General features: G+C 38.6%; 1 protein-coding gene across 3 annotated transcripts in view; it reads right to left on the reverse strand.

Annotated features, from left to right (window-relative positions):
• VAV3 (vav guanine nucleotide exchange factor 3) overlaps positions 1-26,471 on the reverse strand; it is a 394,672-nt gene that overhangs the window by 82,670 nt on the left and 285,531 nt on the right. For all 3 annotated transcript variants that reach the window (XR_010940966.1, XM_067727089.1, XM_067727088.1), the window contains exon 20: positions 5,866-6,002. Coding sequence is in view for 2 of the 3 variants with exons in the window: in XM_067727089.1 (XP_067583190.1) it covers positions 5,866-6,002 (137 nt within the window). In the remaining variant the exon portion in view is untranslated. The remainder of the gene's footprint in view (positions 1-5,865; positions 6,003-26,471) is intronic.

The raw sequence follows: 26,471 nt of genomic DNA on the forward strand, positions 1-26,471 counted from the left end.
TCCTTCTTGGTCTCTTGTAATAGTCTTTATTTTAAAGTCTATTTTGTCTGATATGGGAATTGCTACTCCAGCTTTCTTTTGATTTCCATTTGCATGGAATATCTTTTTCCATCCCCTCACTTTCAGTCTGTATGTGTCCCTAGGTCTGAAGTGGGTCTGTTGTAGACAGCATATATATGGGTCTTGTTTTTGTATCCATTCGGCAAGTCTGTGTCTTTTTCTCGGAGCATTTAATCCATTTACATTTAAGGTATTTATCGATATGTATGTTCCTATTACCATTTTCTTAATTGTTTTGGGTTTGTTTTCTTAGGTCTAGAGAATTTCCTAGAGAAGTTCCTTTAGTATTTGTTGTAAAGCTGGTTTGGTGGTACTGAATTCTCTTAGCTTTTGCTTGTCTGTAAAGTTTTTAATTTCTCTGTTGAATGTGAATGAGATCCTTGCTGGGTAGAGTAATCTTGGTTGTAGGTTTTTCCCTTTCATCATTTTAAATATGTCCTGTCACTCCCTTCTGGCTTGAAGAGTTTCTGCTGAAAGATCAGCTGTTAACCTTATGGGGATCCCCTTGTATATTATTTTTCCCTTTCTGCTTTTAATATTTTTTCTTTGTATTTAGTTTTTGATAGTTTGATTAATGTGTCTTGGTGTGTTTCTCTTTGAATTTATTGTGTATGGAACCCTCTGTGCTTCCTGGACTTTATTGACTATTTCCTTTCCCATATTAGGGAAGTTTTCAACTATAAACTCTTTAAATATTTTCTCAGTCCCTTTCTTTTTCTCTTCTTCTTCTGGGACCCCTATAATTCGAATGTTGGTGCGTTTAATGTTGTCCCAGAGGTCTCTGAGACTGTCCTCAATTCTTTTCATTCTTTTTTCTTTATTCTGCTCTGCGGAAAAAAATATTTCCACTATTTTATCTTCCAGGTCACTTATCCGTTGTTCTGCCTCAGTTCTTCTGCTATTGATTCCTTCTAGAGAATTTTTAATTTCATTTATTGTGTTGTTCATCATTGTTTGTTTGCTCTATATTTCTTCTAGGTCCTTGTTAAACGTTTCTTGTATTGTCTCCATTCTGTTTCCAAGATTTTGGATCATCTTTACTATCAGTACTGTGAATTCTTTTTCAGGTAGATTGCCTGTTTCCTCTTCATTTGTTTGGTCTGGTGGGATTTTACCTTGCTCCTTCATCTGCTGTGTGTTTTTCTGTCTTCTCATTTTGCTTAACTTACTGTTTTTGGGGTCTCCTTTTCACAGGCTGCAGGTTCATAATTCCCATTGTTTTTGGTGTCTGCCCACAGTGGGTAAGGTAGCTTCAGTGGGTTGTGTAGGCTTCCTGGTGGAGGGGACTGGTGCCCATGTTCTGGTGGATGAGGCTTGATCTTGTCTTTCTGGTGGGCAGGACCACGTCCAGTGGTGTGTTTTGTGGTGTCTGTGAACTTATTATGATTTTAGGCAGCCTCTCTGTTAATGGATGGAGTTGTGTTCCTGTCTTGTCAGTTGTTTGGCATGAGGTGTCCAGCACTAGAGCTTGCTAGTCATTGAGTGGAGCTCGGTCTTAGCGTTGAGACGGAGATCTCTGGGACAGCTCTCGCTGATTGATGTTATGTGAGGCCAGGAGGTTTCTGGTGGACCAATGTCCTGAACTCAGCTCTCCCACCTCAGGGGCTCAGGCCTGACACCTGGCCGGAGCACCAAGATTCTGTCAGCCACACGGCTCAGAAGAAAACAGAGAGAAAAAAGAAAGAAAGAAAAATAATAATAAAATAAAATAGTTATTAAAATAAAAAAATATTACTAAAATGAGAAAACTAAAAAAGTAATAAATAAAAAAAGAAGAGAGCAACCAAACCAATAAACAAATCCTTCAATGATAACAGGAGCTAAAAACTATACTAAGATAAACATAAAAATCAGAAACTAGTCAGTCGCATACAGCAAACCCCAAGTCTACAGTTGCTCCCAAAGTCCACCACCTCAATTTTGGGATGATTCATTGTCTATTCAGGTATTCCACAGATGCAGGGTACATCAAGTTGATTGTGGAGATTTAATCCGCTGCTCCTGAGGCTGCTGGGAGTAATTTCCCTTTCTCTTCTTTGTTCACACAGCTGCTGGGGTTCAGCTTTGGTTTTGGCCCCACCGCTGTGTGTAGGTCATCCTCTGGTGTCTGTTCTTTGCCCAGACAGGACGGGGTTTAAGGAGCAGCTGATTAGGGGGCTCTGGCTCACTCAGGCTGGGGGGAGGGAGGAGTACAGAATGCAGGGCAAGCCTGCGGTGGCAGAGGCCAGCATGACGTTGCAACTGACAGAGATGTGGCATGTGTTCTCCCGGGGAAGTTGTCCCTGGATCACGGGACCCTGGCAGTGGCGGGCTGCACAGTCTCCCAGGAGGGGAGGTATGGATAGTGACCTTTCCTTGCACACAGGCTTCTTGGTGGCGGCAGCAGCAGCCTTAGCGTCTCATGCCCGTCTCTGGGGTCCGCGCTGATAGCCGCAGCTTGCGCCCATCTCTGGAGCTCCTTTAGGCAGTGCTCTGAATCCCCTCTCCGTGCGTACCCCAAAACAATGGTCTCTTGCCTGTTAGGCAGCTCCAGACTTTTTCCCGGACTCCCTCCCAGCTAGCTGTGGTGCACTAGCCCCCGTCAGGCTGTGTTCGTGCAGTCAACCCCAGTCCTCTCCCTGGGATCTGACCTCCAAAGCCCGAGCTTCAGCTCCCAGCCCCGTCCTGTCCCGGCGGGTGAGCAGACAAGCCTCTCGGGCTGGTGAGTACCGGTCAGCACCAATCCTCTGTGCAGGAATCTCTCTGCTTTGCCCTCTGCACCCCTGTTGCTGCACTGTCCTCCATGGTTCTGAAGCTTCAACCCCCGCCCTGCCACCCGCTGTCTCTGCCAGTGAAGAGGCTTCCTAGTGTGTGGAAACTTTACTCCTTCACAGCTCCCTCCCCAAGGTGCAGATCCCATCCCTATTCTTTTATCTCTGTTTTTTCTTTTGCCCTACCCAGGTACGTGTGGAGTTTCTTGCCTTTTGGGAAGTCTGAGGTCTTCTGCCAGCGTTCATTAGGTGTTCTGTAGGAGCTGTTCCACACGTAGATGTATTTTTGATGTATTTGCGGGGAGGAAGGTGATCTCCACGTCTTACTCCTCCGCTATCTTGAAGGTCCTCCCCATACTGGATTATTTGTTACAGCCCCAAACAGTAATAACCTGAAAGCCTCTCAATAGGCTACTGGATAAACTGTGCTAAACCCATACCTGGAATAATAATCAGCAATAAAAAGAAAGAACTTCTTTCACTTAGCATTATGTCGCCCAAGTTCTTCCATGTTTTGGGAGGATTTCCTTCTTTTCAAAGTCTGCATAGTATTCCATTATGTTATATACCACATTTTCTTAATTTACTCATTCATCCACTGATGGATATTTAGGTTGCTTCCAAGTCTTTCCTGTACTTATATGAGGAATCTAAAATAGTCAAACTCATAGAAGCAGAGAGTAGAATAGGGGTGGCCAAAGAATGGGGGAAGGGGGGAATGGGGATGAAGTAGTCAAGGGTACAAGTTTCAGTTATGCAAGACGGATAACTCCTAGAATTCTACTGTACGGCACAGAGTTTATAGTTAGTAATACTGTACTATATACTTTCTTAATAGGGTAGATCTTAATGTTGAATGTTATTAATCACAAAATAAAAAATAAAGAGGACAGGAGGAAACTTTTAGAAGTGATGGGTATGTTTATGGCATAAATTATGGAGATAGTTTCTCCAAACTCATCAAGCTGTATGCATTAAGTATGTACAGCTTTTTGTATGTTAATCATACCTCAATAAAGCAGTTTAAAAAAAAACGATAGAACTATTGTTACACAAAGTAACATGTTTTAAGCTCAAGATAGTTACATTAAATGAAAGAAGCCATATGAAAAAGAATACATACTATATGATGTACTATATAAAATTCTGAAAAATGCAAATTCATAGTGTGAAAGCAGAACCACAATTGGCTGGGGGTTGGGGAAGGGCAAGAAGCAGAGGCAGGAGGGAGATTACAAAGCGGCACACAAAAACTCTGGGGCCTGATTTTATCATCTTGACTAATAGTGCTTTTACTTATATATACATTTGACAAAACTTATCAAATTCAACTGCACTTTAAGTATGTGTACCTGATTATATATCTCAAAGTAGTTGTTATTTTTTTTTAAGTGGCATTAGTAATCCAAGTAGGAGTAGTTTCTGCAGGAGACTGCATTACGAATAGGACATAAGGAGGCAGAGACTGAATACAGACTACTCTCTCAAGAAGTTCAGCTAGGGAATGAGAGAGGGAGAAGATGAGAGGGAGTGAGGGAGTAGGAGACTGACCTAACTAGACAACACTTTGAGTTATATGTGGTTTTTTTGTTTGTTTGTTTTTACATCTTTATTGGAGTATAATTGCTTTACAATGGTGTGTTAGTTTCTGCTTTACAGCAAAGTGAATCAGTTATCCATATACGCATGTTCCCATTATCTCTTCCCTCTTGCGTCTCCCTCCCTCCCACCCTCCCTATCCCAGCCCTCCAGGCGGTCACAAAGCACTGAGCTGATCTCCCTGTGCTATGTGGCTGCTTCCCACTAGCTGTCTACCTTACGTTTCGTATATGTATTTTAAGATAGGAGGAACTTGAGCATATTTATAAGCTATAGAAAAGGAGCCAGTGGAGAGAATGAAATTGAAAATGTAGGGGTCAAGAGCCAACTGATGAAATTTGGGATGGAAAACTCCAAGCAAAAGGTAAGCCTTGAGTAAGAGGACTCTTATGCGTACACAAGGTTTGTCTTGTGGTTGGGCTGGGAGATGCAGGAGTGGATGGAAGAGTTAGTAGAATTGAAGTCTGTCATTCTCTCTCTTCCTTTTTTGGGAAGAATGAGGTATGAGAAGAGTAGGATACTTAAGAAGGATGGTGGAGCTCTGGAAAAGCCACTGGCTACAGAAACTGAAATGTGGTTGCAGCTAAATGTCCAGCTTAGGGGCATTCTTCTATAACAAGATGGCAGACAATAAGATAGTTTTGTACAAACAAAATAGCTATCATTTACACATGTGCAATGGATTATTATCTAACAGTCCTTTTCTGGTCTCTTCACCCCTAGAAAATGTCACTCATGTGCTAAGCTTTCTGTTGATCCCACCCTTTTCTTCCTCAACACACAACACTTTTAACACTCTTTCTTTAAGATGTTGGGAAGTATTTCTAACATATACATGAAAATACAGAATAATTTAATGAACAGCAATGTTCTACCATCAAGCTGTATCAAATCTTATCACTATACCCTATTTACCTCAGTTAACAAAACCCTTGAACCAAAGCAGGCTAACTGGATGAGAGAGATTTCATCACCAGCAAACATCAATATACTCACTTACTTTTCACATTTTCTTTATTTCATAAATAATGCCCGTGGTACCTGTAATAGCTTCAGGTATTACTGTGGGTAGGCACAAATGAAATATAGCCAGAAATGGCCACTGGCAAGCTAGTAAGGTAGTTCCTCTGAAGTGAAGTGCTAATATGTGAAAGCCATGTGAATTAGATGATACCCAAGGTCCTACTTTTGGAAAAAATGCTCTGTCAAAGTATGAATTCTTAATATAAATGGTAATTCTGAGTCATAGCACAGATACTATTTTCTTTAGTGTTCTAACACTCATTGCCACTTTAGCGTGAGTAAATTTGAGGGTGGTTAATAAAAAATATTTTTCCTCACATCATGTAAAATTTCTGAAGCTTGAAAGCATACAATCATTTTCTAAAGATAGCTTTATTCTCCAAGTGGTAATAAATCATCCGTTAAATCTAAAAAACTGTAATGTGGATAGTACCTGCCAAAACAGACTGTGTGCATCTCCTCTCAGAAGTTCAACTGTATCTCCTGCCTGGATGTGTAATGGGGGTCCTTCATGAAGAGCAGGGGCTGGCATTCCAGTATAGTTCCTAATGGCCTGCATCTTTGGTAAACCTGAAAATAAGCAACACAACACTTAGAATTGAGAAAATTATAAAGTGTGAAGTCCAAATGCACTTTTAAAAAACCAAAGCTATTATTAACATTAAAGAGGTTTTTTTTTTTTTTTTTTTTTTGTGGTACACAGGCCTCTCACTGTTGTGGCCTCTCCCATTGCAGAGCACAGGCTCCGGACGCGCAGGCCCAGCGGCCATGGCTCACGGGCCCAGCCGCTCAGCGGCATGTGGGATCTTCCCAGACCGGGGCACGAACCTGCGTCCCCTGCATCGGCAGGCGGACTCTCAACCACTGCGCCACCAGGGAAGCCCAACATTAAAGAGTTTTAAGAGCACCAAGTCCAAGGAAACATTTGAGGCAATCACAGATGGAATGCTTTTCAACTTTCTCATTATCGGAGATGGTTATGGAATAAGATACACATTTATCCCCTGATTCCTTACATTCTTTTCCTCTCCCTCACCATCAATCTCTTTTTAGTTGAAAAAATATTTCTTTCAGCTGATGCCTGCTTCATAAAATACATGTCACGTACAGTTTAATGGAAAAGAATCATTTTTTTCATCCTCTCTATCCTTTCTGCCTGTTATTTTCCTCTTGGGCATTGGCTGATTTCATCACTAAGGAGGCTCACCCTTTCTGTGTATGTATCGCATTGCCCAGTATAAGGCTCATATCTTAAGGTTATCTTTGTAATTCAAAAGCAAAAAGGTGATGGATGTGCCACTGCAATACTTAAGACATTTATATGGAGAAATTCTTCAGGCTCAAATTTAGGCTTGCAAAAGAGACCCAATAACGGGAACATGTCTAAGCCAACAGCATCAACAAGACTTGAAATACAGATGCAGGCCTTTTTGTTGTATTTCTTGGAATGGGCAATGAATGCCTCAGTTCAGTATTTCATTTTCGTGAACGGCAGCTCCAACTGCACCCAGGCCTGGCTGCGTCGGTGCTGCTCACAAATGGATCACCTCAGTCACCTTTTCATCTGGAGGTGAAAAACTGCTCCTGCCTACGAGACAGATCGCTCATAAACATGGTACCTGTTACACACTGAGGCACTTAAGTCATCGCTTATTACACTTCAAGACTTTTTATTCTAGTGACTGAACACAGTGAAGCTATAATTGGCTGGAAATGTTGCACTAAATAGAGGAGGATGAATGACAGTCATTCAGTTCTAGGTGTCCAAGTTACCTCGAAAGGACCTCGATATCTAAATGAAATGCTCCAGCAAACAGTTTAATAAAGTCCTCAAAATCTGTTTTCCAATAACCATGCCAGGAGGGGAGAAAACAAGTGCGGCTAGAAACTAAACAGAACTGAAAAGTTTTAGCCAACACTTTCTCATCAACCCAGTCAACCTGAAGGCAGAAGGGCTGAAAAGCCATGTGCCCTTCACCCCAGTTTAATGGCTGTTAACGGCCAAGACATGTTATGAGCTGCCACATCTCCCCTTTCTTCAGTTCTTATGCCACAGAACCACAGAGGGATGACTTTGATCCCATATCTCTCATGGAGTATTTCCCCACCAGATGGTATAAGGTGGTGGCGCCCTTACCCAAACAGCAGACTTTATTGTCTTTTCCAAAACAACACTCAAAGAGAACTCTTCTCAGACAAGTGTTTACCAGATTCAATCTTAACACACTGTAAATTCCTGGAGCATAGAAAGAGCTTATTTTACAGTTTTTATTAAGATACTGTTGTTAATATAAAATGGAACCTAAATATCCCATGCACACCAAAATGGATTTAGAAGTTCAATATATGGAAGAGGATGCCGTCTAAAGCAGAATTTTTTCAAAGGAGCGTGGTTTGCATGATAGTTATCCCATGTTGAGGAGCCAGAATTGCACTTAGCCTCAGTTTTCCTGAGCACTGCTAGAGCAAGGAAAGCATTTTGTTCAGAAGGATCCCTTGATAATTTTGTTTTTACGTCAATTTTTAGATAAAGGCTGAAGGCAAGAAAGAAGAGTTTTTAAACCTGAAAGAGCTGACGTGACCTTAAATACTGGGACGAGGTGAGTAGTGGGAAGGGGCATGGCCTTCGCTGCAATTGTCTCTGTAGACAAGGCCCACAGGGACAAAAAGAAGCAGTGCCACGTGACAAATGGTGGAAACAGTAGTTCTCTTATTGCTGATATGTCCAAGTTATTTTCAAGAAGAAATGATTGAAAATGCGTAGAGTATTTAAGAAGAAAAATTAAGTTTGATGACATTTCACCAGCCAAATATAGATTAGGGATTAAAATACAGAATGCCCAGGCTACATACAAAGGCTATGAAGTATCAGGTATAGAACAATCCTGCCTCATTTATCTTTTTTACTGGACTAGAATGCCCATAACACATGACCTACTAAAGTCATGATATTTAAAACTGAAAGTAGTACATATATTAATATACTTTGGTCAAGGAATGAGACCCAAGTACTAGTCTTACGATTTACTTTGGACTAAGCAACCTTCAGACTGATGGACTTGGTTTTCATAGTCTTATTTATTCCTGATTTTTTTCATTGACTCTATCTTTTCTGCTCTTACTTTCTTCTTGGTTATGAGCTTCTTTTGGAAAGTTGATTGAGTAGCACACTAGCATAGTGTGTGTTGCTGATCTCATTCCTAAAACAAAAATTGTGTGACCTCGCCAAGAATTATGGTTGAGCCCAGGTAATAGTCAAAAGGACATTGCTACTGGCCTGAATTCAGCCATACGTGATTTGCAAACTACAATGTTTATTTGACCCATATGCTTTTTTGTGGGATGAGTTATGGACCTATAATATAATGGAATTTATATCTTTTAGTCATTTGTTAGGATCATCTTTGGCTATTTATTTCCGATTGGTCAGCACGTCTTATTTCAGGATGACCTGTCAGGGCTACAGGGCTATCTACGCAGATCGAAAGATAAAAGGAATGAAACAAGGGCACAGGGACAGGATGAATTCTGACACTCTGCCCCTTGCTTCTGACACCTGCATATAGTAGAAGTTCTACAGTACTGGTGGGATGAATGGTTGCTTTCTAAAAGGCCCCTTTATATTCCTTCCTTTTATTAAAAAAAAAAGACACGGTGACATTGCTAAGAATATGAATATAATCACATTAACTGAGAGATAAAAATGCAATTAAAATAAGAAGAGAGGGAGTGGGTTAAACTTCATGTCAGCACTCAGCCATCAGTATAATTGTTGACACAATCTACTGCCACAGCAGGCATTCACACCTCATAAATGAGATCAAGAAGGGAGAAGAAATTAGATTTACAGATGTTCATATTTCAAATAGCCATTTAGTGTTGATTTAATGTAGGTTTTCTTCTCCCCTTATAAAATATCTGACAGGTTTTAACCTCTGTTTAAAAATGTCCAGGACAGAACATTCACTACACCTTCCTATGACAACTCAGTCATTGTTGCATATAGTTTATTAACAAGCTCTATCTGAAACTTATTCAAAACTCTAACTTCTCTCCGTTGACCTGCCTCCTTCCATCTGGAATTATGCTGAAGAAGGCAATTCTCCTTTTTATAGATTAGTCTTTCAAAATTTGTTCAGGCTTAAAATTCCTAGTTCCTCATTTAAAAAAAAAAATCTTATTTTCCTTTGGTTATCCATACTTCAAAGGATTCTGAGATGCAAAACAGTACAAAGCTACAAAAGCAGAACTGTAGTTTCCCTCATTGATACTGAGCAATCAGCAATAAATAGCTAAAAGTTATTCTAAAAACTGATTAAAATATGTAAATTCCATTATATTATAAACTCATAACTCATCCCAGAAAGCTGCTTTTTTCTTCTTGGTTAAACATGGACCCAATAGTTGGTTGTTTAGTTTCTTTCTGCTCCAGAACTGAATTTATAATGGATATATTGGTATAATTACAAGACTGCTCTTCAAAACCTGAAAAGTTATACTGCAACTACCTTCAGATATTAAATGCAAAATAATCATATGTAATGCCAACATGTACAGGTAAGCAACTGTGGAAGTTCCCAAAACTTTATAATCAAGAATCCTTATCTAAGGGAATATAGTTAAAATGGCTGAGACAAAATTAGATCTCCTGCCAAATGTTTAGTCATTTCAGCTTGGTTTATTCCCTTCAACAAATGCTCTGATGTACAGCCAACTATATCCTTAATGCATAACTTGTGGACAATTGTGCCCTTTAACTTTTGTTCACACTAGCAATTATGCTTAGTCTTGGCATCAGACAAGGTCCCCAAGTCATCCTTATGCACGAAGAATTAACAAACAGAAGGATCAACAATATTAAAATGACGGTTATACTCCAGTAATAGTCACGGGGTTCTCGTTAAATAAAACCGAAGCCAATGTAATTATGTGGAACACTAGGGTTTTCTAAAACAATACAGAAGTGTTTTTAAAAAGGGGATCTGAAGCAAGATTTCCTTTCACATCTGAATTCAATACCACTAAGAGTGATATATGCCAAGAAATGATTTAAAATGTACTTTTTAAAAAGGAGTTAATTCTAGGTAGAGTTCTATTGGAAAGTTGCTAGATATAAACTATTTCACTGATAATTTTCACATAAACCCTCAATGAACTTAGCCTACTGTACCTGTATCAGCCACTGTGGCTTCTGAGAAGAGTGACCGGCACAATAGAGATTAGTATCTATTCACGTGGCTGATATCACTGCCCTAATGCAATGGGTTTCCCTGGGGCAATAACTTAGAGCAGAGTGCTGTGTACTAGATAAATGAGCTGTCAGTAATGGTACTGGCCTTTCACCTCTGAGGCCTAATTTAAAATCTAAACACAGCCGCATTAAAAAAGAATTAGTTTTGCAAGATGTCAGAGGATGTGGTTAGTTTATCCTGGGAAACTGATCATAAGCATAACAGAGCAAGGCCAGGCTTCCTGCCCTCAAAGAGCCTGTAGTGTACTGAGTAGACAGGTGAACTAAAGACAGTAATACAATTGGGCATGGGCTCTTGTCCAGGGGGACCTTTTTCCAAATATGCCTATTAAGAAAAATTTCAGGGGATTGTTTTTTAAGTCTTCAGTAGGACCCTGAAATAATGTGTTTTATCTTTTCTGTAAGTCTCCTAGGTGTGGTTTCCAAATCCTAGACAGGTATGGGAATCACATTCTCATGGGGACAGGAGCAGGTCCCATGACCAACATCCACCACTTCCAAACTTGCATTTGAGAAAACTGTGCTGCCTGGCACATCTCAGCTCTTCCTGACACAAGTTTACAATCTAACCAGCAGGTCTGATGATCAGGCTGAGTCGACTGAACTGCTGGCAAGTGAGGCGGCCCGGGATGCTGGGCCTCCCCTGCCCATCACATCTTCCAGGGCTCTTCCCCGCGAAGCCATGCACCTTCGTTCACTTACTGATCTTCACGGAGGAGCACGTGGAGCCTTATAATGGAAACCATCTGTTACAACAGAAGCAGACAAGTTGGTGGAAAACAAACTGGTCTAAAGAACTAATTGTTCACAAAGGGAACACTCAATGATTTTGAAGATTTTCACCCAGAGGATCCTACTTTAATTTTATAAACAATGATGAGTCAAGTGAAGGAAACAGCACTGTCACTGCTCACATAAAAACAAGCATCAGACAGAGATACTTTTCTCCAACTTTATAAGCACTGCCTAGTCACTCTTTGGCACTATGTATTGGAGTATTAGTGAACCAAGGGTGAAAGATATAATAATTCCTTTTGGAAATTTTTTCTATTTATTAAAAAGATTTTATAGGCTACCAATTATAAAAGAACTATACAATTTCATGTGTTACTTTAAAATCCATGCAAATTTAACATTCTGTTCTGTTGAATAAGTGACAAAAAAATGTTTCCCTAAAATCTTAAATAAAATCAAAGCTCTAAAAGCTTGTGCCGTTTGTCAGACCCCTAGAAAACCACCACTCCTAGGGGTGGGAGGAGAGCCATCTGAGGAGTGCAGCCTGAGCTATCTCAGGATCTTCTTTAAAGACAGAAAGAGAACACAGTTACACAAGTTCAAGGCAAGAGCTCTGCCACCTAGTCCAACCACCTATGTTTCTACCTTATAAAACTCTTAGACTTGCCTCCTAGTTCAGTCCTCCCGGGTACAGGCCAGTCATTCTCTGCAACCTGCAGGGTACAAGGTTGTGGCAGAGACGGGTCTCCTGATGTCAACTGATACGTGTTTGGGGATCATCTGAATCCCTGCTGGGTATGCAGTGTTATCCTGAGGAGCAGGAAAAGAGGAGGAAGAACTCTCCTTCCAGTGGGGAAAGATTGGGAGCTCCCAAGATTTACTAAATTCTAGGAGAATAATAACTCTCACTGGTGTATTCTAAAGACAGAGGCTTGAGCGCCTCAACTTCAAAAAAAAAAATTATTCTTGACAAGCTATGGAACTCTCAGTGACTGACACGTCCCCATGCAGCTCTGTGGATCTGTGAACAAGTGGCCACATGAAGTTCTTTCTACAGTAAATTAGTATCACTTAAACCACATCATTCTGCTGTTCTGACCACACCCGAGTGGATCAGGGATGGTGATTAATCCCAAGGTTGCAATGAATATGCTGACCATGTGAGACACGAGTGGCTGAAAAGGAGCATTGAAGGGAGACTGCCCAAAGGGCGGCCCTCAGAATGAGGGCCCTCAGAATGAGAATGAGAAACAAGACAGTCCAATTTGCTCTCACAACATGAAAGCAGCAGGCAGATACAGGTCAACAGGGAACAATGGTTTCTGACCTTAGAGAAGAAGAGATGACTGGGATTACTAGTTTCCAGAACTGTTGGTCCTGAGAGATTCTTATATAGCCTGCTGTACCTTTCCCCTTCATGGAAAGTACTAAGATATGGAGTGACTATTGAGAAGATTTCCTGGGCTGTTTTCTTACCCCCTGAGCAGAAACCCGCATCTCCCAAACCACTCAGCACGTTTCTTTCTTGCAACCAAAATAAACCTTTAATAATCCAGTCTTAAAGGCTATCTAAGGAATAAGATAAAGTAAAAGTAAAAATGATTAAGGGAACTCTGCAATAACCTAGTTTCCATTCTTTGTTCTATGAGTTCATTCATTTATTCAACAAATATTTACAGATTATTCATCATGTGCAGGTACTGGCCTAGCCACTGGGATTGCAGCTGTAAATAAGAATGAGTTAATAAAACTCACATTTTAGTGGAGAAGACAAACATAAAAACAAATGAACAAATACAATAATACCAGATTGAAGTTATATATAGAAGAGTTTAGAGAAAGGTACTGGATTAGAGAGTGACGAGGGTGTATGTTTGAGTGGTGAGGACACGTTTCTTTAGAAAGTGATCAGGTGAGGTTTAAGACCTGAGGAGAAAGCAGTGATCATTTGGGGCACAGCTGGGGGTTGGGAGGTGGAAGGTGGTAATTAAACAGGCAAGCGAGACAATAAACATGAAGACTCAGACTGCAATGACCTTGAAGTACTTGAGGGACAGAAACATGGCCAGCAACTGATAAATTTTAAATATACGCGGTCTTGAGAGTCTGGCCCATTTCATCAGTTCTTTCATACATGCATCCTGTTGAATTATTTGAAATTTATTAAACAGGTCAAGTTCTCATTAACATGCTGCCCCTTCTTCCTGGCATATACTTGCTGTTGTCTGTACACCCAGGTTACAATGCACCCAAGGAGGGGGGAAATCTAACTCACTCCTCTCATTTTTTTAAAACTCAAATACGACTTCTGCTAAAAAACCTTCTAACATTCTCTTAAGTATGAGTTTAAGTGCCTGAAACATATGCTCCCTTAGACATTCATGCTTCCTGCTTCAATCCCACTTACCACACCAAAATTACTTATCTAGCTAGTATCAAATGTAAATACTAGACCATAAGCATCTTCCTATGTACAGTCTTTGTAGAATTTATATATTAGACTGTGACCACCTTGGTGACAAAGATTGTGTTCTTTGTCTTGATGAATTCTTCTGGAAGAAAGAAGGAAAAAGGTAGCTATCCTCTCCCAATAGCCACCCTTCCAAATACACACAAACACACACATACACACACACACTGAATTACACCCAAATCAGCTCTCTAGTCAACCATTTCTTCCCATTTTTACTTCCTCCCATATTCAAAACTTATGTTTCAAATTGGCCTTTCCTCATCCACTCTTATAATCCTTGACTGTCCTGCACAATGCCACCTGAATGACTTTTTAAAATGTAAATTATGACCTCTCTCGCCTGAGATGGTCTGCATTCTGCCTATGGAATGTATATCTCTCTAAATAACTTGCTTTCATGTAAATATATATATTTAAATAAATATAAATATATTAAAATATATAAATATATTTAAAAAATATATATTATAAAATAGCATTCTCTTATGTAAAACCCTTCCCACTGCACTCAGAATTAAATCTGACCTTCTGGCCACAGCCCATAAAACCATATACTTTTAGGCCCCTGATAACTCTCCAATCTCATCTTGTTCCAATCTCACACTTGCTCACTGTTTTCCATCCTACTGAGCTTTTTATACTTGCTTAAACACGCTGAGCAAGTGGGTCCAGCCAAGACAGTCTACATTATGAACCCTGACTTGTAATTCTATACTTACTCATTTACTTGTTACCTGCCTCCTCTCTTTTCATTTGCTATATATTTGTACTGCCTGTTTGTATGATAAACATTTATTATTTTCATAATCAAATTTGGTTTTTATTAAACAAACTACAACTTCATCTTTAGTTTTGACTTGCTTTTGAACTGTATTTATTTGTGCTTTTATCTATAACTATCAGTATGCTACCTGTAACTGAAATTTTGCAGGAAATAAAATTATTTTTAAGGTACAAAATTGCTAATATATTTCATAAAAGCCCTTAATAATGACTCTCTTAATAATTTATAGTCATCCTGAATATCTTTAAATTAGGTGACTTGCCTAATTTATGGAAAAATACTTTTTTATTCCTATACAATCAATTGCTAATCAGCATAAAAATAACACAAGTTCTAACATAAAAAGTGGCATATACTTTCTCGAACAGTCTGCCCTAGCTTCTTCCTTCTACTCCCCGGCTCTTCTCTATTATTCTCTTTTCTCTTGACCTCCCTACTTCCTGCGATCCCTTGCTTGAGTAGCAGAGAGCATATTCAGTTGCATGCCTAAAACATTCAGATGTGCACAGACAGGGTTTATTGATTTGTAAGTTCAAATGAAGAGCATGGGCAGTTGGTATTCCTGACTGCAAGTTTCAGAGAAAGCAAATGACTCTGGACAATCATTTTGATGTGCTGCTTATCTTTTTAAGAGGTCAGGGAACCCTTAGGTCAGAGACCAACAATCAACATATCTACATAAAAATGCACAAAAACTGAACAGTCTCTTTACCCTTCTTATGAACATTCTTCTATAATAAACTTCAGAAATAGGAAAAAGGAAAATTAGAAGAGCCATCTCCTCTTTCTCAAATGGCACAACACTGAAATTATTGACTTGGAAGAACTTCCAATCTGCTAAGTCTTTATAAACTGTTATGAGCCCATTTTCAAACTCTGAGAATCCACAGTCATCACATTATCTGACAGGGAGCTCTGAGGTTTAGTTTCTCCCCCGTTGTTTACCTTGATTTTTTTAAATCCTCTTTAATCTTCTCCTGAAATAAAAAGTAATTCAGTTCAGATAGAACCATTTAGTTACAATCTTATGAATTCAGATGTGAGCTGACTGAGTATAAATTTACCTGTTTGAAATCAAGTGAATGTATAACTATTACTCAAAGCCAGCAATGTTTCATAGGAGCAGACTAGATACTATCTTCATTTCAATGTGGTAAAACTGTCTTTGTTCACATTCCCTTTGCCTGGGGCTACAGATCAACAACCACCATGTCTACATAAGAATGTACGTAAAATGAAAACATTGTCCCCTTCTCGGGAACATTCCTTCTTAACACTATCTATAAAAAGGAGAGGGAAAGATAACAGAAACCACACTGTTGTGTATTGAGTATTGCTGTATATTGAGTTGTGTATTCTTTTGAAATAACGCTGTTCTAGCAATGGAAACACTGCACACTAGCATGGAATGTGATTTGATCAAAGACGCTTCTTAGGATAATTTAGTCAAACATTTTTATTTACATATAAGACAACTCACGTCCAGTTGCTTATAGCCAGCTAAAAGCAAAAACTGGTGTTCTTTCCAACAACAATCTGTCACCCAGTGAGGGTGACTAGAAAAAACAAGGGAAGATTATGGAAAGGTCATATATGATTGTTTCAGATTTAGGTATTTAATGAATAAATCACTACCTTTCCCCAAGAAAGGGAAAAGAATCAGATTCAAAATGTTCCAATGGGAATGAGTTTTTACATGCAACAGAAGACCCTTCTAACTATTATAGGAAGTTCAGAGATTGCATTTCAAAATCTCTATAGCCCAGAGGTTATCATACTCAGAGTATATATTCCATCTCCTTCCTATAAACTGACTAGGAATACTAAAAAGTTAAGGTATTAGCCTATAAGCTTTTGTCCTCTATAGTTTTTCAATTGAAAATATTTCAAATATACATAGAATATTGACTTTAGAAATAGTACTGGAGTTTTTTTTCGGCCCTTCAAAATCTTAACTTTTTTTCTCCCTCTCCTATCAATTCGAAACTATTACTTCTCTTCCTAGTCTTTTTTTTTTTTCCTCTGTTCTTACTTTCCTTAAGGTTAGCCATATTCTGTCCCCAAATTTTTAGCTTACTATCTTTTTTTTCCTACATAAAGAGCTTCTTTCATCAACCTTAAATACCAAAATTATGTTACGGTTTCAACTTGTTCAAATTTAGCATAATAGGCTATTTAAATGGTTAGACACCATTGCTTCTAATCATCTAAAAAATGGCAAAAATTAAATGAAACCTATATCCTAAGGGTATAATAAAAATATAAAAGTAATAATTATTAAAATGTAAACTGTGGACTACAAAGAAAAATATAAATGTTAAAAATAATAAGAAATTGTGCCAAAAAGTTATGAATCATCTAGAAGGCAGTTACACAGCTAAAAGCAGGACTGTGCAAAGAAAAGACATACTGAGATAGAGTGTTTCATTCTGCCTCACTTCTCAAAGACCATTGAATACAAAGACATTGTATTGAAGAGACATTGAATACAAAGTTCACATACAGTTTATAAAAACACCTGATTATAACATATACTAATATGGCACATAACTCTAAAGCCAAACCACTGACTTCTCATTAACTTATACATCATGAAAAAAATGTCTGTTCCTAAAGATGACCTTCTCCTGAGTTCTTGGACAGAGTCTGATCATTTCACTTAGGTGTTTCTTGCTTCTCAATTAAGACAAACTCCTGCAGAACAATGAACAAAACTTCTCTTTCCTTGCCAATATCCCAGTGTTCATCCCATCACAGAAGTGTGGTATACACTGGGTTGAGCCATAGGAATTGGCTGCTGTTGACTGTTTCTGAAGTACAAAAAAAGGCAGTTTTCTATGGCTTAACCCAAGATTCTTTCAATGCACACGTATTGAGTACCTAATATTAATGAAGTCGCAGCAAAAAGGCCTGCTTGAGCTCAAATATGACAAACGCTGGCAAAATTCTGTGTAGAAAAGAACACTCCATGTAAATCTGTACTTGGGCATTGGCTCTGTGGAGCAGCATTAATTAGTAACTGTTCAATAAATTCAATAAACATTTTTTGAGGCCCTTGTTCCCATCTACCTTGGAGCCATAACTCTTTTGAAAAACCTAGTTACAGAATTTTTTTTTCAGGTTTCAACAGTAAGGATATCCTATTTTGCCCTTTGAAGCTAGGGAATATAATTGGTGACAGCAGAGTCCCTATTTATTTTATTCCTGTAAAAATTTTTTCCCTCTATAGAGAAAAAAAATTTTTTTAATCTATTACAAAATCACAAAATAATTATTTTTGTCTTTAGAGCAGAGACTGCTTAAATCATTTATCTTTGTTTTATTAACTTCAAGCACAGTGCTTGGTATGAAGTAAAAACTTGGTAATGAGTGATTAAATTTAATTTTAAAACAAACATACATGGCAAAACCAAATTAATATTTCTTTTTCCTGTTATCTTAACAGATTTAATAATTTATGATATTTGTTCTTAAAACACTTTGATTTAACCACTAAGAAACAGAAATCGTGGCAGTAATTTCTGCATTTTAGTTACCAAGTTTAATTAAACATCAAAGAGGGCATGGTAAACACAAAGTTAAAAAAAAATCCAGAGTGTCCACCTGAGTAACTGAGGCAGTACATTCTTTCTCAAATTCTAAGATTTCTCTAGGGACTATTTCATCAAACAGATAAACTCATAAGCTACTTCTGCAGTATAACAGGTATACCAAGCTTTCCATTGTCTTCCAAATTGTTTCCCCTTTTTCTGTCTCCTAAACTGAAAGATCCTTATAGAATATATCTCTGTTTTTGTCAAATTTCACCAAGACCAAATAAAATGATTTCGCACAAAACTGAGAAGTTAAGTTTAAAAATGCTTTGGGGGCTTCCCTGGTGGCGCAGTGGTTGGGAGTCTGCCTGCTGATGCAGGGGACACGGGTTCGTGCCCTGGTCCGGGAGGATCCCACATGCCGCGAAGCGGCTGGGCCCGTGAGCCATGGCCGCTGAGCCTGCATGTCTGGAGCCTGTGCTCTGCAACGGGAGAGGCCACGGCAGTGAGAGGCCTGTGTACCGCAAAAAAAAAAAAAAGCTTTGAAAAGTTACAAGTATTTTCCCACATATATAATACTTTGGAATCTACAGATATTTAAACCATATTCATTGACAAGTTTGGTAGATTCTCTGACTCTTGGTTGTCTAATTCAGTCGTAAATGTGAGAGGCATTAGAGATGCAATAATGAGTAAGAGATAAAGTCCCTTTCCTTAAGGAGCTTGACATCTTGTAGGGGTAGGGAGGAACACATACACTCCTACACAGAGTGACACTGCTGTGATTGTGACCAACGTGTTGCTATGGAAATGCTCAGCAGAAGCACCTAAATCAGGGCGCTTAGAAGACTTTCGGGGGACGTAGACTCTAAGCGGAAACTAAAGTATAGATGGGCATCAGCCAGACATAGGAGAGTGTATACATTGCATCCCACTTAAAGAGGCACAAATCTTTGTGCTTGTATGACTTCCTTCAGCAGGACTCTGCAATTCAGCTGCATGAGCAAAGACAGGCTGATTCAGAAAACAGCACAAAAGGGTTCAAACGTTGGACCACAGAAACTAAGCTGATCAGGCAAGGCAGCAAACACAGGAGGGGCTGATGAACAGAAGGCAACAGAGGGGCCAAGGATTGAGGTGAGAAAATGAGATATTTGAATTTAAGGTTTTAGAAATGGAACAACTCTGGGTGATGACAAGGCCCCAGGTGAGGCTGACATGGAGAGGGGCAGAGGTGACTCAACAGGAAAATGTCAGTGTCAGGTGAAATGAGGCTCAGGTTTTGATGAGTCATCTACAATGTGAAGTCATGCAGGTTGAAGGCAATATACTCTTTTTGTGTGAGATAAAATCACGGAGAGGATCCCATAGGAGAGGGCAGTAAGTGTAATGGTCATAAACACGGGTTTTGTATCAAATAGGTCTAAGGTTGAATGCCATAAACACTTCATTACCATGTCTGGAAAATGGGTATATTGATAGCACTAATGATTATGTGAAATAATTAGCATTTAGCACACTGCCTGCCATGTGGTATGAGTCAAAAGATGTTTGACTCCTAACTAGTTCTATGTAATCATTCTTCTGTAGTAAGTTATTTTCATTAACCTACTTTACCTAAGTAACTTAGATCCAATATTCCTATGCCTCAAAATGTTACAAAAACAAGAAACATTTATATGTGATAATAATATCAAGCAATCTTCAGGCAAAATACTTTTAATTTCAATGTAATTACTAAAAAGTATAGTAATTAAAATTTTGTGGTATTAGTGTAAGGATAAAGAAACATATCAATGGAACAGAGTAAAGAGCCTAGAAACACATCATCTATGTATCCAGATGACATAAAGATGAAGTGTGAAAAGCAAAACTGTAAAGCTGGGGCTTCCCTGGTGGCGCAGTGGTTGAGAGTCCGTCTGCTGATGCAGGGGACACGAGTTCGAGCCCTGGTCTGGGAGGATTCCACATGCCGCAGAGCGGCTAAGCCTGTGAGCCACAACTACTGAGCCTGCGCGTCTGGAGCCTGTGCTCCACAACGGGAGAGGCCGTGACAGTGAGAGGCCCGCGCACCGTGACGAAGAGTGGCCTCCGCTCGCCACAACTGGAGAAAGCCCTCGCATAGAAACGAAGACCCAACACAGCCAAAAATAAATAAATAAATGAAAAAAAAAAAATCAGATTGCCCAAGTGTTGTAATTGGTTGAAGCTAGGGCTCACTACATTATCCACTTTGCTATTCTGTATATTTGATATTTCTCATAATAAGCAATATTTTAAATGTAATAACTTATCTGGAATTGGAAATCAGTCAAAAAAAAACTGTAAAGCTTTTAGAAGACAAGATATTAAACCATCTTTATGATATTAGGTAGAGAAGGATTGCTTATGCAAGACATGGAAAGAACATAATGAAAGATCACTAAATTTGTTTCCATTAAAATTTAAAACTGAAAAAGAGACCACTAAAACAGCAGATGCATACAATTAAGATAACCAAAGGATTAGTACCCCCAATATATAAAGAACTCCTAAAAATCAGAAGAAAAAATATAAACAGCCCAACCAAAAAATGTGAAAAGACTATGAATAGGTAATTCACAGATAGGAGAAACGGAATGAATCTTACACATGTGAAAAGATGCTCATTGTCAGGTTCAGGTATTTATTTCGGAGGGGGGGCAAAATTTAAAACAATGAAATAGCAATCTAGACTATTTGTATTGGTAAAATCTTACAAATCAATAGCACAAAGCATTGTTGAAGATTTAAGGGAACAGGAACATTTTGAACAGGATCTAACAAATAGCAAAATGTTAATATCTATTTACTCTTAGTAGTAAGTATTACCTACATCTATCATATTATTTTTGGTATGTTTGAAACGTTTCACAAATGTATTTTTAAATTTTATTTAAAGGTTTTTGATCTAATAAAATATTACCTTTTTAAAAAAATTAATTAATTTATTTTTGGCTGTGTTGGGTCTTTGTTGCTGTGCGTGGGCTTTCTCTAGTTGTGATGAGCAGGGGCTACCCTTCGTTGCGGTGCGCGGGCTTCTCATTGCAGTGGCTTCTCTTGTTGCGGAGCACAGGCTCTAGGTGTGCAGCCTTCAGTCGTTGTGGCACGCAGGCTCAGTAGTTGTGGCTGACGGGCTCTAGACCACGGGCTCAGTAGTTGTGGCGCACGGGCTTAGTTGCTCTGTGGCATGTGGGATCTTCCCGGACCAGAGCTTGAATCTACGTCCCCTGCATTGGCAGGCGGACTCCCAACCACTGTGCCACCAGGGAAACCCTAAAATACTACTTTGAAGAGTTTTAAATGACCTTAAAAGTAGTTTATCTTGTATTTATCATGAATGCTATAAGAAACACAGAAAAAAACTGTAGTTTCAGTGAATGTAAACTAGCAAACACAACTTGCTATGCACTGCAATAGTGCTGTTGCTACTTTGAACTTTATTTAAATCTTTACCATTTGAATATATCTGAACTTGTTGAATACGATGCTATGACTGACAGCAGAAAGTACTAAAGTGTTAAAAAATGCGAGGTACTATTATACGGAAATTATCCAAGCTCCTGGCTCCCGCTGCAGCGCCTTTTCTCCCCTATATACACTCTGACTACCTGTGACAATCTTTCAGTAACACTCTCAACAAGGGTCCCCACAGAGTGGAAGCTGAGTAAATGTTACTCTGACATACAAGCCTAACCTCCAGCTTCAGCATAACCTATCACACATATTTCAAGGAAGACAATCATTTCTATTTCTTGAATAGTTAATGTAAGACTTCAGTTTATGAAACAAAACAATCTAACAAAGGTCAGGTCAATATGGTAGAAAGGTGACATTTATGAGCAAATTCACATCTATAAAGAAAGCCACAGCCTAAAAATAAGAATTATTTTTTTTAAGCAGAATTTCAAATTTCATAGCCTATGCTCTCTCTATTTTCCCTTTCTGGCTGTCTCAGGTAGTAATGAGTGTCATAGAAGAGGGCGGCTAAGAAAGAATTGTCACACACAGGACTTAATCTCTCTCTACATTTTGTCCTCAGACTGGCCGCTGGGCATATATTGTCTTTGACACCACAGTGGTTCATATAACCTTGAACATATTACTTTTGATCTCACCATGACATGGCTCCAGAGGTCAACTGCAGTTCTACACAGCTACAAGAGGCAGGGCAAAACACACAATTCAATGTAAAGATTGCAACCAAGCGTTTTCTGGAATTCACAGAATACATCTTATGATGAAAGGTCTATTTATTAACTGTAAACATGAAAACAGAGCTAAAAATTAAGACGGCATTTTCATACTTGCTATTCAGTGATATCTGCAGATGTTTCACAAGAACTACTGAAAATGTATGTCCAGCAACTTAAATACTGAATCACTTTATTAGTACAATCACACAAGAGAAATTGCCAACTGATTGCTATTAGTACAGCTACACAGGGGAACTATAACTAGAAAATCTATAATTGGGGTCCTAGTTTTTATTTTGGCATAGAATTTATAGGAGGACACAAGCATTTCATTAAATGTCATTTTCCCTCAATTCTCCTACTGGGCACAATACTTCAATATGTCTTTTTAGTGGAAAAACACTCCTGTTCAAATAAGTGACCTCAATAAAGTTACTAACATATACATATAGAACATAGCACTATAAACATACAGCTACAGAATAAAAGGTTTGTTACTTAAAAGCTGTACATAGAAAATACGACTGGGAATTAGATAAGTTCATCAAAGAAATTCACTTGTATAAATAAATAAATGGCTAACAGTTGCTCCTGTCAAAATGAAGAACCACTTACACTTCTAAGCATCCTACAGACTACAGCACTTTACAATATCCATAAGGAAAATGTTGCGGAAGTTTCTTCTTTAAGTACTCTGGAGTACTGATAACGCGATTGCTCTTTTATAAGGAAGCACTTATATTTTTATGTAAATATAACTACATATAAGTACCAAATACAAAAAATATTTTCTATTTTTACATAACATTCTTGGCATCTATAGAAATGTATCCCAAATTAGTCTTTATTTCTTTTAGGAAATACTTACTAAGCAGCTACTATATATCACCTACTATGTTAGGTCTTAGGGATACCTGATTACCTGTTCTTTGTTTTCTGCTGAACATTTCTTTTCCGCTGAAGGTTTCTTTTCATACATGAGTTTAAATATACAACTAGTTTTCCGTAAAATCTACTGAGTAGGTAATGAAGCCTCTAAAAAAAGTGGTGAGGGCTAAACCAGACCTTTCCTATGGCCCATCTTCACAAGCTTAACTGACAAACAGAACAAATTTAAAAGGGCAAACATTTATACTTTTCTTTCCCCTACCTCTATACAAAGGAAAGCTTCCAAAATGCCATCATGTACAAGGGAAAGCTCTCCTACAACTGAAATTAAAATTCTTTGGCATCTGAAAAGTATTGCCACAGATAACCTGATTCATCTTTAATTTACTCACTTCTTTCCCCACTCCATGTTTTATCTTCCAGAGTTTATTGTCTCTTTAATTTCAGGCTATAGCATGTTGAAAACTCTGCAGTGCTTAGAGAGGGGGGATTCCTTTCCTTGAAGACCTCTTTCATGTGGCTATTATTCTTTGAATAACAGCATTGACAGTGAACCCCACTTTCAAGGTGCTAAACTTGAAGATTTCTTTTTGCTGGGCTGTTGTATAATTGTTATTTTCATGTTAACTAATCTCCAGTGAGTGGGAAGGCATGTTGAGGTTTAGTTCCCTTGGCTTTGAAACAAGATAACTAGAAAAGAAACTAATGCATGTGCCAGTTTTTCTAGACATCCGTCTATCTCTTCACAGAAAGACAGAAATACACATCAGGCCACCACAGTGACCAATGGCTTTACGGCTTCCCTCTCTAACACATGGCGACTCTCACTTACATCCATTTACCCCTTTATGAAACACATCATTCACTATGGCTGCAAAGTGATGGAGACCTTAGGAGGTAATTTATTTGTTGATACTTTGGCTTTCAGTTTCTGTTTGTTTATCTTTTCCTAAGGCATCCATTTATCCTTGTATTTATTAATTAAAAAAAAAACTTCCAAATGCTCTCTTTATGCTTAGAATGGGAGTAATAAATAAGACAGGCGTGACTTCCCCTATAAAACTTGGAATCTAACAAAGAAAAAGAAAATTATACAATTATTATAAAACATTTTGAGTTTTATGGTGGAAAAATTGCAAATGCTGTGGAAAAGGCAAGAGGGCATAATCTCATCAGGGTTCAGGTCAGGAACCTCCGATAGGGAAAAAGCCCTGTTACTATGAGAGCTTGTCAGCATGACTGTAGTTTATGTAATGTGATGCAGATGAAATGTTTTTCTATAAGAAATGGGATTTTAAAAAGTGCTCTTATTAAAGTTATAAAAATTTATGGAATCTTAAATAACAATTTAAAGTTCATTTCTAAAACATAATTAGGATTATCTTTCCAACATTCATTCCAGTGCAGTTTATGATATGAAAGAACTGGAAACTATCTAAATGAATAGCAATAGAGAATTGGTTAAATTAAATTTAGGGTACATCCTTATAATTGAATAGCAAGCTTAAATTTTAAAATAATGTTACAGAAGACTGCCTAATGATATCGAATCATGTTCAAAGAGGTTGTGGGGAAAAAAAAAAGCAGGTTGCAAAACAGCAGTGTCATAGTAGACCTCATTTCTTTGACCAAAAAAACCAAAAACAGAAACAAAAACCAGTATAGAGAAGCACAGGAAAAAGTTAGCGAAGACACTTACCACAATGTCAATAGTACGTATATTAGGATAAGAAAATTTTGAGAACTTGTTGCTTATCTAAATTTTCTACAGTTAACATCTGCTTCTTTTATAAAATTTTTAAAACTTGTTGTTGTTACCAAAATCCTTCCAGGACACCTTGGTTGCCTGCGAAGTAAAGGCCAAAACTCTCTGTACTGACCATAAACCCAGACCCGGCCCAGCTCTTTCCCACTCCACCATTCCAATCGCCAGCCTCCAGGGCCGCCTCTAGTCAATACTGCAGCCATATGTGACTCACGGTGAGCACCCTCTCAGGGCGGGCTTTGGCGGGCAGAGGGCACGTTCGTACATAGAAACAGCTCTCCTGAGATGCTTTGGGAAGACACTTTCCCATGCCAGGACCTGCAAGGCCCTGAGGAATGCAGGTTGGAGCTCCGTTCACTAGGCGCCTACGTGAAATGCACCCAGGCCGCACCACCCTTGCCATTCCCCGTGATGCACCCGAAGTGCACACGACCTTCTTCTGCCAAGTGGTCCAGGCACTGTCACATTGCAGGGCCCTGCTAATAGTTCTGTGATCACTGCGGTCCCACCGACTCTGGGACGCCTTCTGAGCCCTCCCAGGCAGATAGATGCTCCCCTCTGTTCCACGGTGTTTCCACAACCTTTTGCATCACTGTGACAGAAATGACTGTGGTGAGCATAAACTGCATATTAGTATTTCGTTCCTCCCCAGTGGGATATAAACTTCACAAGATCAGGGACCATGAATTACTCAACTGTCTAACCTTACTTAGTATGGTGGTTGGTAGCCAACAGTCTCTCAACACACATCCATTGAATAAATAAAAGGCTGTGTGAATGTTCATCATTAAAGAAAAAATTTGTAAGAATAATTTTAATAAAATTTTAAAATGTATTTCTTGACAAATTCTCCTTGTACAAATAAAACAGCAACATAGGACCATTTTGTATGTTCCATATGTGTTGTTGCCAAATTCTCTATTTCAACTGAGTCATGACTTAAGACTCTGAGGACTTACAACAAAGATCATGAATCTGGAGTTCTAGTCTATACCTAACATACTCTGGGACTCAGCATTACCCTGTTTCTCCAACTGGATCTGCCAAGAAAAATAAAACTGGCACCCTAGATTGGTTGGGAGAAGTATTTTTCTCTCCTAAATGAAAAATAATTGCTTAGATTTTCCAGTCATTATGTGTCTGTAAGCAAATAATTAAATAGCTCTGAGAGCAAATGAAATTATAACTCATAATGTGACTAACTGCTTACATGGTATAGACCTGAAATTTTAACACCAGAGCACTGTGTTTAAAGTGACTGTGTCATTAAAAAAAAAAAAAAAGTTGGTTTTTTTTCAACATTGAATCCACTTTGCAAAATGACACTGTCAACAAATTTATATGCCCATACCATCATCAATACAGAGGCATCCAGGCCCCTTTCTCCAATTAAAAT

This window comes from Pseudorca crassidens, chromosome 2, assembly GCF_039906515.1.
Source record: "Pseudorca crassidens isolate mPseCra1 chromosome 2, mPseCra1.hap1, whole genome shotgun sequence".
Classification (NCBI taxonomy): domain Eukaryota; kingdom Metazoa; phylum Chordata; class Mammalia; order Artiodactyla; family Delphinidae; genus Pseudorca; species Pseudorca crassidens.